General features: G+C 35.5%; 1 protein-coding gene across 30 annotated transcripts in view; it reads right to left on the bottom strand.

Annotated features, from left to right (window-relative positions):
* PTPRD (protein tyrosine phosphatase receptor type D) overlaps positions 1-13,132 on the bottom strand; it is a 313,470-nt gene that overhangs the window by 29,606 nt on the left and 270,732 nt on the right. For all 30 annotated transcript variants that reach the window (XM_039381989.1, XM_039381990.1, XM_039381992.1 and 27 more), the window contains 2 exons: positions 4,979-5,098; positions 4,274-4,428 (listed from right to left, as the gene is read on the bottom strand). In XM_039381989.1, coding sequence (XP_039237923.1) covers positions 4,274-4,428; positions 4,979-5,098 — 275 coding nt within the window. The remainder of the gene's footprint in view (positions 1-4,273; positions 4,429-4,978; positions 5,099-13,132) is intronic.

Genomic DNA, 13,132 nt, shown 5'->3' with positions numbered 1-13,132 from the left:
AATTTCACCAGTTAGAACTATGCATTACTTTTCTTGTCATTGTTAAATGAACAGAGTGCATTAAAATATTTACAGGGTGGGTTCTTCTGTTGTCAATTGTGTTTAGCTCAGACTTTTTCCAACTAAGCACACTGTAAGTTATTAAATAAATTCTTCACACACTCAAGAACCATTGCCTAGGACAGGATATTAAACTAGCTTACCAACCACTGAGGCTTTGATACAAACTGGTCATGAACCAAGTCCAAACAACAGTCTCCAACTACCTTGATTCTCTATACAATATATAGCTGTACTCAAAACCCAGGAAGCAAACTAGAAAAATCTCTTAATCCTTTATCATGAAATGGACTGAAAGGCAACTGAAGGTCAGTATTAAGGCAGATGTGTAGAATGCAGTAAGGAAAACCTTGGACTAAGCTTTTCACTTACAATAACTACTTATAAATACAGAAAAAAAAGGGGTTACTTTGTAAGGATCAAAATACAGATAGCTGGTTCTTCTATTTATTCCTCATCCAGGAAGGGTGAGGAATAACTTCTCCCTGTACTTAGCTGCCTGTTAGCTTTTATTTTCAGTTTTCTATTGTTTAAAAGTTTGCAGAAAAATGCTTCCAGAGATTCTTCATACCTACTCTTTATTTTTACCAAATACATTTTGAAAAGCACCTCCCGTTGTGTTTCTACTTCTGTATGATCTGGTTATTTTAATTTCCTGAGCTCTGAGAGTTTGTTAGGTACTGGAAGAAACATAAAAGAAGGTATTAGTGATGTCTCAGATGGCTTACATTTGTCACTATGAATCCTGTATTCCTGCTAGGAACTAAACTCAGATTACTCCTTCAATGAGATATCTTGGACTAGACTGCCTGCCATAGGCAAAGGATACAAGATATGGTCCTGTACTATACTGTTTAGCTCTAGTTGGGAAAGTTTAAATACTTTTTAAATCTAGATGATGCAATGGGGAAACTTAATGGAAAGGGACTTCAGGACTCCTGAACACAAAATGAGAGGCAGTGACAGACAAGATACAGAACAAAGACAAGAGGAAAATTTAAAAAGGCTGCAGAGGCAGACTAGAAGTCAGTAGAGGAAGAAAGGAAAAGCAAGACATTTCTCAAGAACAGATAAAATATCTCATTGGAAAATGGTGACTAGTAAAAAGTGGTGCATGACAAAAATTGGTAGGAGAATGCTACCATCAGAATGATGATCTTACTTCAGAAAATGTACTAAGAAAGGTAGGAACATATTTCATATTGAAATGGTTCAGCAATATGATATGAACAATGAAATGAGTTTGAGAAAACAGCGAAATTGAAGGACAGGAATAGAATATAACTAGAGGGATTCAGAGAATAAAGATCGGTCCAGATATTGGAGAGAAAAAAAATTGAAAAAAAAGGTGAAATGATTGACAATGAGAAGCAAAGGGAAGAGTGCAATGGAGAAACTTACAAAGTGAGCAACAGAGAGGAGAGGGAAAACCCCCCCCAGATTTCAAGAAAAAAATCGATAACATATAAAGCTTGCTTACTTTTTCTGTTTCAACAGAAGATTAATCTTTCATGAGCTTGATATGAACTGTTTATGCATGTCTAGCACTTTAACTACAAACCAAATGGGAAGGATTTTATTGTTGCTATATGAAAGACATATCTTCTAGCCTAAAAATATTGTGGTGATGCTCTATTGGTGTTCCCCTTTTGACTTTTTGAACTAATGTAATAACCATAGAATCATATGATTCTATGAACACGAACTGGAAGGGACCCACAAGGATCACTGAAGTCCAACTCCTGGCCCTGTACAGGACAGCCCCAGGAAAATAATGTTGAATTCAAAATGATATGGCAATACAAATCTCAGAATATAATGCCACTACAATATGCCTGAAAAGTGATATTCACATTAACATTACTAATGTGAGAAATAGACTTCAGTAACTTATTCTTGTTAGTCTATCAGTTAGGTAGTCTGTATGTTAAATCGGTGAGTTAAGCAGTACATTCATAAACTTTGGCCTGTCCGCAACACTTGCTGTTGAATGTCCAGCCACATAAAATTTTTAATTACAGAGACATAAATTTTTAAATTTGTTAGAAACCTGGTTTCATTAATTCTGTTTACTGACGAACTGTTAGCAGTGGGATTTAAAGAGTCTGCTAAAATAGTAGGATATGTGAAATTCTGCTTCCTAGAGGTTAGGTTGTATGAAATGACTGAAATCTTAGTGTCTCAAGCAACTATATATAAGGTAAAAAGCTTATGTATACCAGGTTATGCATATTGTAGAGTATCAATAAATAAATTACTAGGAATTTGGGAGAAAAAGTCCCTCAACAGGTATCAAATCATACTACCTAGACTGAGCACCACTTTCAAGGAAATCTGCATGCATAACCAAGGACAAAGAGAAAATAATGGCCTTGTATTTCATCAGTATCAGTGAGTGATAATAAGCATTGCATTTTATTTCATCTTATCCAATGACTAGCTGTATGACTCTTAAGAACTAATTTAATTTGCCTATTTTTGCATTGAGAGAATTTAGGCAATTACACTAACTTAACAGCCTTCCCAGAGTGGGAAGATTAATTTCTTCTATTAAGTTTGGTTTTGATTTAGAGCATAGCAGGCTAATGAAATTATAGCTCAGACAATCTACAATACTAGACAATAATCAAAATGTTTTAAGATGCTATAAATTCAGGTACAAAGAGATCTGGCTCCATTCAGGAAATACTCAGCAAACTTTTAAAACAGATTTGTATTATTATTTATATTTATTCCACATTCCACAATTTATTCCACACTCCTAATCCTGGTGTTTCAATAAACATTAAATATTTGTCTTCCATGTTCTATTATATCTTCTAAACAGTCTGTGCTTTTCAATATTTGTGGGAGGCGTGTCTAAAGGCACAAGAGATGTGCCAAGGCAATGAGGCCCAAGAGAGCATGCCCCGACATAAGTAAACTGGTTGGTTAAGGAAGTCACATGGTGTTAAGGAATAAAACCGCGCGGAGTTTGAAAAAAAGCCTCTTTGTCCCACCACCCACGAGGAGCTGTACTTCTTCCTTGTTATACAAGGGCCGCCGCTGCTACAAATATTGAATTCTGCTTATTTTGTTTTGCTGTTGACTTTATTTTCCTATCTCATTTACAGGAGCCTCTTTCAATCACTTTAAAAGTGTGCAAATTGCCAGATTCTGTGCCCGACTTACCAATATTTAAGAAGTCAGAACTAGAGGTGGTGGTATGCTGTAGTCCTTGTAATTACCTCAGGTTTTGGATGACAAAAGCAAGACTGGTTTTCAAACATGCTGAGCATTTGTAACTTCAAGAAAAGGGTGTAGTACCTCTCAGCCCTACTAACTAAAGGTATTCCAAAATGAAGATCACAAAAATTAGTAATCTTAGGAATTTTCTTTGGACAGGGTTACACAGTAAGCTATGCAAGATTTGGCAACATAGCCCTGGAATGACTGGAACCCACCTTACAGTTTACTTCTATCAGAATTGGTATTTATGTTCTGATAATGTTCTTATCAACATAATTTTAAGGCTGTCTAAAAGATCTGCTCTTGTCAAACATTTCCAAAGAATCCACATCTCTTCCATTTAATTTGCCTTGCTCTGAAAACATTAGGAGTAGCTAATGTTTTTCTCTTGAGAGTTTATTAATTCATACCCTATAAAGCCTGAAGAGTATTTCTACTCTGCAAGAAAAGCATGGAGCACTCATTTCCCTAGAGCTGAGCTCAGCGTGTTCCCAGGTACATCCTTTCCAGTTTCAGCTCCTCAAAGTCCTAAACTGAGGGTTTAAGCTTGAATGTAAATTTGGGTTCCTATCTATTTTCAATAGAAGTTTTCATTTATCTTTCTTAATTCTCATGTTCATTACTTTCACACACAACATAATTTCAAAAGCTCAAAACACACCGTTTTCAATATTCAGGTTCTTAAGCCAACGTTATGTTGGCCATACTCTGAATGCTGTAGATACATTTGTATTCTTCCTGTAGACATTCTCCCTAGATATCTTTAGATGTTTTAAAATTAAATTAATCCTGCATAGACCAAATAAAATTTTTCTAGCCTATCCAAGTTGGCAGTGCCAAGCTCAAGTCCTCGATTTGCAATGCAACCATCTTTCTCTATGACAGACTTAGAAGTGTCTTTGAAACAAAATAGTATTTTCATCTGTAACAAAACAGAAAGCAGTAATCTTGACATAAGATGCTTTGAAAAAACTTCTGGGCTTACCTGCAATGCACAACCATAGGTCCAGCATCAGGTGGGTTGCAAGTCTTGACTCGTCTCAGGAAAGCTAAGAACGGTGTTGGGTGTTCTGGGACACCATGATCAGGCCAGGCAGTAAACTGGAATTGCCTCACTTCCCTTTTCTCACTTGAGCCATTCTATGAAATTTAAAATTTTCATGACAAAACTGCCACTTCAGATGATATTGGCACTTTTCAATGAAACAACTGCAGAAGCATATATACCAGTGAAAATTATTTAAGCTACATTTGAAGCCAGAGAGAAGCAGAACTCAGGCTATGGAGGAAAATCCAAATTATAGGGTTCAAACAATGTAAGAGCTTTAAATATATTGCAGAGTTGTGCATCACAAGTGTCAGAGCTTTAGTTAGTATTAAATGTTTTTTCATGGTGCGAGCTCTGTATTAACTTACAAAATTCCATGTTATAAGGAAAATGCATTCTGTAGAAGAAGTCTCATTGTTCAGCACTGTTAGCAGGAAACAAGGGAGAAAAGTGGAAAGAGGTGAAGGGGAAAGAGGGAGTGAGGAAATAAGGGAAAAAGGCAGGTAGGGAAGGCATGAAGCAAAGGAAGAAGGAAGGTAGGATGGCAGGAGGAAGAAAGTGATAGGAAGAAAGGAAGGAAGGAAGGGCAGGGAAAAAAATTGCTAACCCTCCAATTTAAAAGTATATAGTAAGTATATATACCTTGTAAAGTGCAAATGTACGAACACAGTATGTTGCCAATTCAACAGTGTCTAAAAGGGTCACTTGGATTAGTCCGTAGGTTTCTGTGCCTCTGCTTGGCCAGTACTGATCGCACTTCACCTGTAGTGAAAAATATGTAATCTTTTAATACATTTCATACTGATATTCATTACATATCTGAGTGTATGTCTTCACAGGTTTTAAAAGTATGTGGAGTTTGAATGGTCAACAACTGTTAAGGATCCAACACAAGAAATTTATTTTATCATCCACAAGAATCGCTCTTCCGGTAGTAGCTCATACAATGGTTTTCTCCCATAAGCGGGTATTTGTAAGTTCAGTGGGACAGAGAATTGAGAAATACTAATAAGCACAGACACACTAAAGAAAGAAATCAATTTATAGTATCTTCAAATATGACTTATATCTTCAGTAACTTGCCTTTCATAGTTCAGAATTTAATAACAGTATAATCCCCTCAAGGTATGTAAAATTTTTTTTTAATATTTGCCATATTTTACATTAGTCCCCAAACATATAAGCTATTCCTTGGATGTTAATATTTAGTATGTATAGAAATACCTCAGTGCAAACCTGAATTTTTTTGAGAAATAATTTCAGTACACTGATAAATGAAAGGGCAGGAGCAATTATTAAGTGCATTGTGAGAAAAAAAAATTTTCTTCTCAGATCAGTGTTATGAAGCATATAAAAAAATTTTGTTCACAGCCATTTAAAAAATATAGTCTGGTGGAGAGTTCATCCATAAAATTTTAAAAGACACAGGACATGCAATTCAGAGAAATCTTAATTTCAAAACACCATAGTTTAGATTATTAACAAAATTAAATAATTCTGTATAAGATGATATATAAGAGAACCATATGTATATCATCATTGCTAATGCTCAATAATCTGTTTCAGTTAAAAATGGTATTTATGATGAAAGCTATTATGAAAATAGAATGCTGAACCCCTAAACAAATCAGAAAATGTAGTAAAAAGTAGTATGAGGGTCATATAGTTGCAAATATTTTTCTATCAGTGGCTGATAGGTGAAATTGGGACAGTCATTCTGTGTTCTATTTATAACAATACATTTTTATCAATTAGCCTTGCATACAGTACAGAAGAGAAGTTTAAACTGAGTCCAGCAATAATTCACTGCTTTTGTTTAATAAATGTCTTTATTAGTCACTCTAAGCCAGACTCATATCAAATTAAATAAGAATACCCAAAATGTAAGAAACAATAGAAAAAAAAGCAGAATATTGCACAGTATTTCTGATTTAAAAAAAAAGTGAATTATCATGCTAATCCAAGAGAAAAACTGATTATTCCCCCAAAATGGAAAATTAAGATATGCATCTTTGAAACCCATGTGTTCTCCAGGTTTTTCATTCTGCAGTATACTCATTGCAAAAGACTTAGTATGCTTTCAAACTCCCCAGTCTCAAATAGCTTCTGCTCACAGATCATTTTATTTTGAGACTCACAGGTCACAGATCGCTACAGGTTCACAAATCACAGTCTGAGAATGAATACTCTAGATAAAGTGGAGAAAAAATTCTAGCCACTGAAGCAGGTGATGAGAATTCATTACTGGCAAAAAAACCCTGAAACATTTTTTTACAGGAAATTATAGCTTAATTCATGGATAAGGAATTGGAACAAAGTAACTAAAGATGTTTATTGATACTGCAGTATTAAAAAATGGGATTAATAGTGCAAAAAATTCTCTTACTAAGAGGATTAAGTAATTACTTCCTTGTATCATTTATTGAAACACTGAAAGATAAGTACTGCCAATATTTCATGAATATTTATGATTTATTTGCAAAATTCCTGATACTAAAGGAAGCCACTGTGGTCTTTGCAAATCAAACAGAAAAGTATACTTTGAATTGAGACATTTCAATATTGTTATACTAAATTGTCATGGTTTGAGATCCCCAAAATCTAATTCCCTAGTCCTAGCCCCCTGTCACATCTCAATCCAATATGAGATGGGTTTTTTTTCCTAGACAAAACCCACCAGACTCCAAATGGGGGAAAAGGAATATACTACAATGACTGTACAAATAAATATTATAATACATTATACACACGATCACAACTATCTCTACCATGACATAAGTATTTACAATGGATCAGATCTCTTCTCCCCTCCAAATAAAAGTCCAGGAGGGAAGAAGGACAGATCCCTTCTAGTCTCTGAGCAGGAGTATCTCCTAAGTATCTCCAGCAGGTTTTCTTCTTCTCATGCATGCAGCAGCTGATAGCTGGATCTCTGCCAGCACTCACGAGGGAGGCCTCCAAGCCTCTCTCGGCCCCTCGACGCAGGCAAAGGGGTCTTCCGTGGGCTACGTTCACCCCAGACAAAGGTTGTTCCACCACGGTCATACCACGAGCACAGGGGGTCTTCGTGACGGTCTGGTATCTCCAGGAGACTCAAGCCCCTTGCAGAGCTTCTGTGCCCTGCCTCAAGATGGCTGTGAGCTTCTTGTAGCTTGCAGCAAGGGAGGGCCCCCAAGGTCACCCTCTCCGCATTCCTCTCGGAACTCTCTAGCTCCTTTCTGCAAGTGCTGTAGCGCTCCAAGGCTCTTTCAAGTAAGAGTCCATCATCTTCCTCCTTTCCAGGAGGGGTCTCAAAGGAGTCTGGGGTCTTTTAATTCAGTTCTTACCCCAAACTCTATAACTCTGCTGCTGACTCTCTTTTCTCGGCTCTCCGAGACAACTCGGTGTCTTCCTTACTCAGCTGCATGCTGTTTCTGCTGCTTCTCCAGTTCAGTTCTTATCAGTTGGCTTTTAGCCAGAGTATCTGGATGCTGCGTCTCTGCTTCTGCTCTGTTTCCGCTGCCCACGGTGGAGAAACATCTCCCGGCTTAACTACAGACACTCAGTCCAGTCTAACACTGTTCCATGTCTCCGTAGCCCCCCAGCTGGGGCTGGGGAGGGGGGGTGGGCAGAGGCCCCCAGAGGGCTCCTGCCCTCACTACTCGTGGCTTTCACAACATGGCTACCTCTTCTACAACCAAACTACAACTAACCTTCTCTTCCGTTTGTTTGTGCTTTGTTTACATTTCGCAGAAGCGCAGATTGGGCAAAACTTCAAAACTTCCAGGGGTTACCACCCCCTGGGGTTTTACCATTTTCTTAGCCTCTGGGGGAAAACCTGGTTCAAACCACTACACTTATGAATAATCTTATTATTCACTTATGAATAATCTTATTATTCACATTAATACAGAAACAGTGTAATATGTCTATATTGGTTACCTGTATTTTAAACAAATAATATTTTTTATTGTTTATTAATTCCATAAAATAAATATTTAATGGAAAATGTTAATTTATAATAACTCTAGTTTGTAATCTTAGAAACTACAGGTTTAGTATAAACTTCTGATCAAACCTCTTTTGTTTGAATGTTTTATTTTTTTAATTAATAAAAATGGTAGAACATTCTATGAACTTTTAATGAAAACAAAGAATAAATGTCTGGTTATGCCTTTGCATGCTTAAATACGAAGTCATCTTCTTTAAGCTGCAGTTCTCACATATAAATTGTATGCTCATAGAAGCAGTGCCAGCTTCCAGAAAGCATTTCTGAAAAATTAACCAGTTTGCAGTCTGCAAACAACAAAAATTAATCAGTTGAAAAGGACAGAAAATACTTGTTTTATTTTTATTTTGCATAATAATCTAATGTTAAGCATATATTCAGACTTAGAAGCCTGTAGAAAATTGCTCCTTCTCAGTTACGCTGGGAGAAAATAAATGCGCCTGCTCCTTTTGGTGCAGATTTTGTTTGGTGGGTTTTTTTTTGTTTTTAATGTATTAGTTTATTTAACATAAACTTCAATCATGGTATAATTTTTCTAAAATAATTTCTCTGGGAGTTAGCTGCTGGATGCAGACAATAGATGTTCAATAAGAAATACGGTTTGTAGATCAGTGTACATATTATTTGAAAGGGGAAACTGATGAAAATAACTTTTTTAAAAAGAAAACCTGATTTCAGATTCATGTGAATTTGACCTTCTGGAAGAGCACATGAAGCATAAGTTGACTGAACTGCATCTTTTATTCCTTTTGCCTATTGATTTTTCTCAGAACAAGAGGTCTTCTTCAGAAACATGTCCTTATGTGTCTCCTACACTCTTTTGCTATTGGATCATAAACCTTACATTCCCAATATTGCTAACAATTTAGAGTCCAATTTATCTTTGTGAGAGATCAGAAGAATGTTTTCTATTGGACTTCACTGGGAGCAGAGAACCAAATAATAGAAGTTAATTGGTAAGACACTACTTTCTGAGACAGAATTCTTGTTAAATATTTTATCTTATGTTAAGATCCCAGTCTTCAGCACTTAAAGTGGGAGAGGTTATATATTATATGTTTTCTTCCAAAAAAGATTCTCAATCCCCTTGAGTCATCTAAAATTTAACACTAAATGTCAAAAAGTCAATTTTGAAATTATTTGCCAAATGTATTTTTGCTTTAGATCTTTGGACTGCATTTAATTTCTTTGTGGTAAGGGCAATTTCTTCCTCACTTGTGTACATTGTTCGGAAAAAAAAATTAATGTGGCAAGGTATGGTGATAATAACACAAGTCCTCCCCAAAAATACAATTACAGTGTTTATTTATTTTCTTAGTTATTTTGTAATACACCTTTCGCGAATTTCATATTCACCTTTCTTTTATCCATGTAGCTCCCAGTTCCAACAGTTGATCTTTTTCCTAGCATACTATATTTACCTGCACCCAGTGAGAGTTTTTCTGTGCCTCCAACAGTACATGAGAACAGCTTTCACCAGTAAATATCTAGTGTTCTGTTGCCTGCCACTAAAATGGCAAGTAGAATGAAACAGACCCACGAATGTGTAATAACTCACTGGTGATTTAAGAGTGTTTTTTTATGGAGAAATTAAATTACAAGTAATGACAGGTATATTACTACTTTCACTATATCATGATTATAAGTTGAAAACTCTCCAAACCATGATATCTGAGATCACAGTAGACTACTAAACTTCGAAGACTAGTAAACATATTAAGATATCTTTTTAAATACCACTGTAGTAGATATAATGAGAATACAGAACTAATGACAGGCACATCCTCTTAACCTGCCCCTCAAACACACACATATTTTCTTTCTCTACATTTCTTCCACTCAGACCATGCGAATCCTTGCTCTTCACGGAAGTACAATCATTCACTGAAAGCAAAGCTGTAAGAAAATGTAAGTGCTTCATTTCCCATTAAAAATGAGAAGCTTGAGACCTTTTCAGACTTGAGAGGTTTAAGTAGCTTCAGCATTCCTAAGAACATTCGTGGATATTCACACTTCGACAAGTCACAGACACTAGAGAACATGCTGCTATGCATCAACAGAGTTGAAGGAAGTGTATTTCCATATGAACCCATGAATACAAAGATTTCTGACATTCAAGGGTAGAGAAATAATTTTCCAGTATAAAGTTCCATCATTCAGGCTGAAAAGCCTCTTCAGGTCACTTTTAACACACGAACCAGCTGTTACAGGCCATCTGAGATAGTAAGGACAAAACACAGAACAGGAAAGAGACAGCAAACAAGTAACAGGCAGATTCATATAGCACATTTCTGGCTGTAAGAACAGCATATAAACTATGCCGAATCTGTAATATGAAATAACAGTAGTATGTAACAAACTTTCTGCTCTGTTTTTTTTACTAATAGTAATACTTTTGCAGACAAAATTTTCTATAATATTTTCAAATTATTTTCCTTCAAAAATAAAGTATCTCTACAATAGTGTTGAATGATATTAATAATTATGCAAAAAAAAGCTAGTGCCAGTTGCTAGTCGTGGAAACTGCCTCAGACATTTCAGCTAATGTTCTGTCTCCAAAACAGATATTACTCTGAAGCCATTTTCTGTTTTGCAACAATGCCTTGCCATCTAAAGATTAGGCTGATTTGAGTCTAAAGATCATAGACACTGACAACAGTATATGAGACTATAATGCAAAGATTAAAAAAAATCAGAATACAGACACATATTTTTAGATCTTATTGAACGAGATTTGTTCTAGTGTCAGTCACTGATTCAGTATAACTCTAAGTGACAGATTAAAATATAAACTCCTAGTCAGAAATAAGGCAGAAAAGAAAACATTTTAAAGTTTTAGATTTTGGTCTTAATTACAGTAGCCTCAGAAAAAAAGTTCCAAACAGGATTCGGAGGCAACATAAATCAACTGTAGACTAATCAATTCATAACAAACTTTAGTTCTCTACAAAGTCCTCAAATCCATCCTCTTACACCCTCACTTTCTGAAATTTCTGATATGATTAGCAGGCTAACAGTTAATACTGAAAGATAATTGATGATTAAAAGATTACCCCCAAACTGTTTTCATTCTGATTATTATGAAAGAGTGTGGTATGGTTATTAAACCAAAAAGAAACATATATTAAGAGGAATCTTGGGCATATTAGAAGTGTTCTCTATTTCATTTTTCATATTCTTCTATACAAACAAAGAACACTTCAAAACTATATTGCTGGTATCACTGTAAGATGCCCTTTTTTGAGCTCTTCCTAACAGCAGAGAAGGTAGGGTCTTAGTGAATTAATTTTGAAGGATGAGCCTGTCAAACAGTTAAGTTCAGCAGGATTTTCCAAAAAGGTCTTGAAAAGGTTTATATGAATGGACTGACTGTAATAATATATGTCTTACCTCAAGCACAAAGCAAATGAACTAAGCAAATAAAGCCAAATTACAGAACTAGAATATGGTTTTGACTAAAGCACTCACTATAAGATTGCCTGGGGGAAAACAGTATTTTTTTAGAAAACTGTCAGTTTAGCCTAACAGCTAAGACAAACCACTTCATTTACAAACACAGAATATTAACACAAAAAACTGGCTGTTTGCCTTTAAAATACTTTTGGCAAGTATTGCCATACCATTTCAGGTGTGTAAACTGGTGCAAACAGTTCTTGAAAGATTACAGTGGAACTGACTTCACAAAATATCCTATGCAGTTTGTAATGCATGACATTACATTTTGGAAGTCCTTTAACAGTTCAACATAAACCACCTTTTCTGAAAAGTTTATTTCTTTCTCCTAAAGCCCCATAGGAAGGGAAAATGGTTGATTGCCATGAAATCTTTTAACAGCCTTTCATATGCTGGAAGGCTACTATGTTTTCCTTCACTCTATTAATATAAAAAACCAACCAAAATGTTTCTGACTTTCCCAATAAATCATTTTCCCAACTTCTGGTCATTATTGTTCTCTTCTGGATTCTCTGTAATTTACAAATATCTTTTCACATGGGGCATTCATTCTGTAAGTCCTCAACTCCAAATGTATATAAGTTGAAATAACTAGACTTTCAGCCTATGCAGTGGTGTTACAGCAATTCTTTCACACAAAATTAACCCTGCCTACAGTATGGCATTTCCACAGCTATTTTGCTGGGTGATATAATAGCCTGAGCTTTAACTGAGGCACCTTGTCACAGTACTTCCACCTGAAATGTGCCTAGAAAAAGAAACTCTAAGCATTATTGGATTAGATTCTTACATGAATTAAGCACCTATGACTGACTGCATTTCAGTGAGAGTTGACTATGTCCCTGCCCTTATGACTCTGAGAATCCTTCCGTAATAAACAGTCATATGGTTGAGTTTTGCAATTTTGACACAGCGAGTGGGGACTCAACCTTGTATAATGATGTAAGAATTCTTGGACTGTCACACTGGCATTCTATTACAGTGAAAAAAACACAGTACAAACCTACAGATTGTTATTTTTATTTTTGTAAATCTGGTGAACACATGGTGTATTTGACTTTGAGTTTTCCTTTTTTTTTTTCTTTGTCAGTTCTCTCATTCATTCTTTGTTTCACTCATATTTTAACATGCTGAGAGCACTGAAGAAGTGAAATAAAATTCTCACAGTACATTATTGATATAGAAGTCATTGGTTTGCCACAAGAATTAGGGAATGAACAATGACAAAACTGTACATTTAGTTTCTCTTTAATAAAACAGTACAATTCAGTATGAAAAAATGCCATCTGAAAAATTTCCTATCTGCTAATATGTGTGTTGGCTGATATGTTAACTTACCAATTACCAAATAAAGA

This window comes from Pipra filicauda, unplaced genomic scaffold, assembly GCF_003945595.2.
Source record: "Pipra filicauda isolate LSUMZ 115617 unplaced genomic scaffold, ASM394559v2 scaffold24_size8852520_pilon, whole genome shotgun sequence".
Classification (NCBI taxonomy): domain Eukaryota; kingdom Metazoa; phylum Chordata; class Aves; order Passeriformes; family Pipridae; genus Pipra; species Pipra filicauda.
Note: the sequence above shows the minus strand (reverse complement) of the source record. Positions and strands in the feature narration are given on the sequence as shown.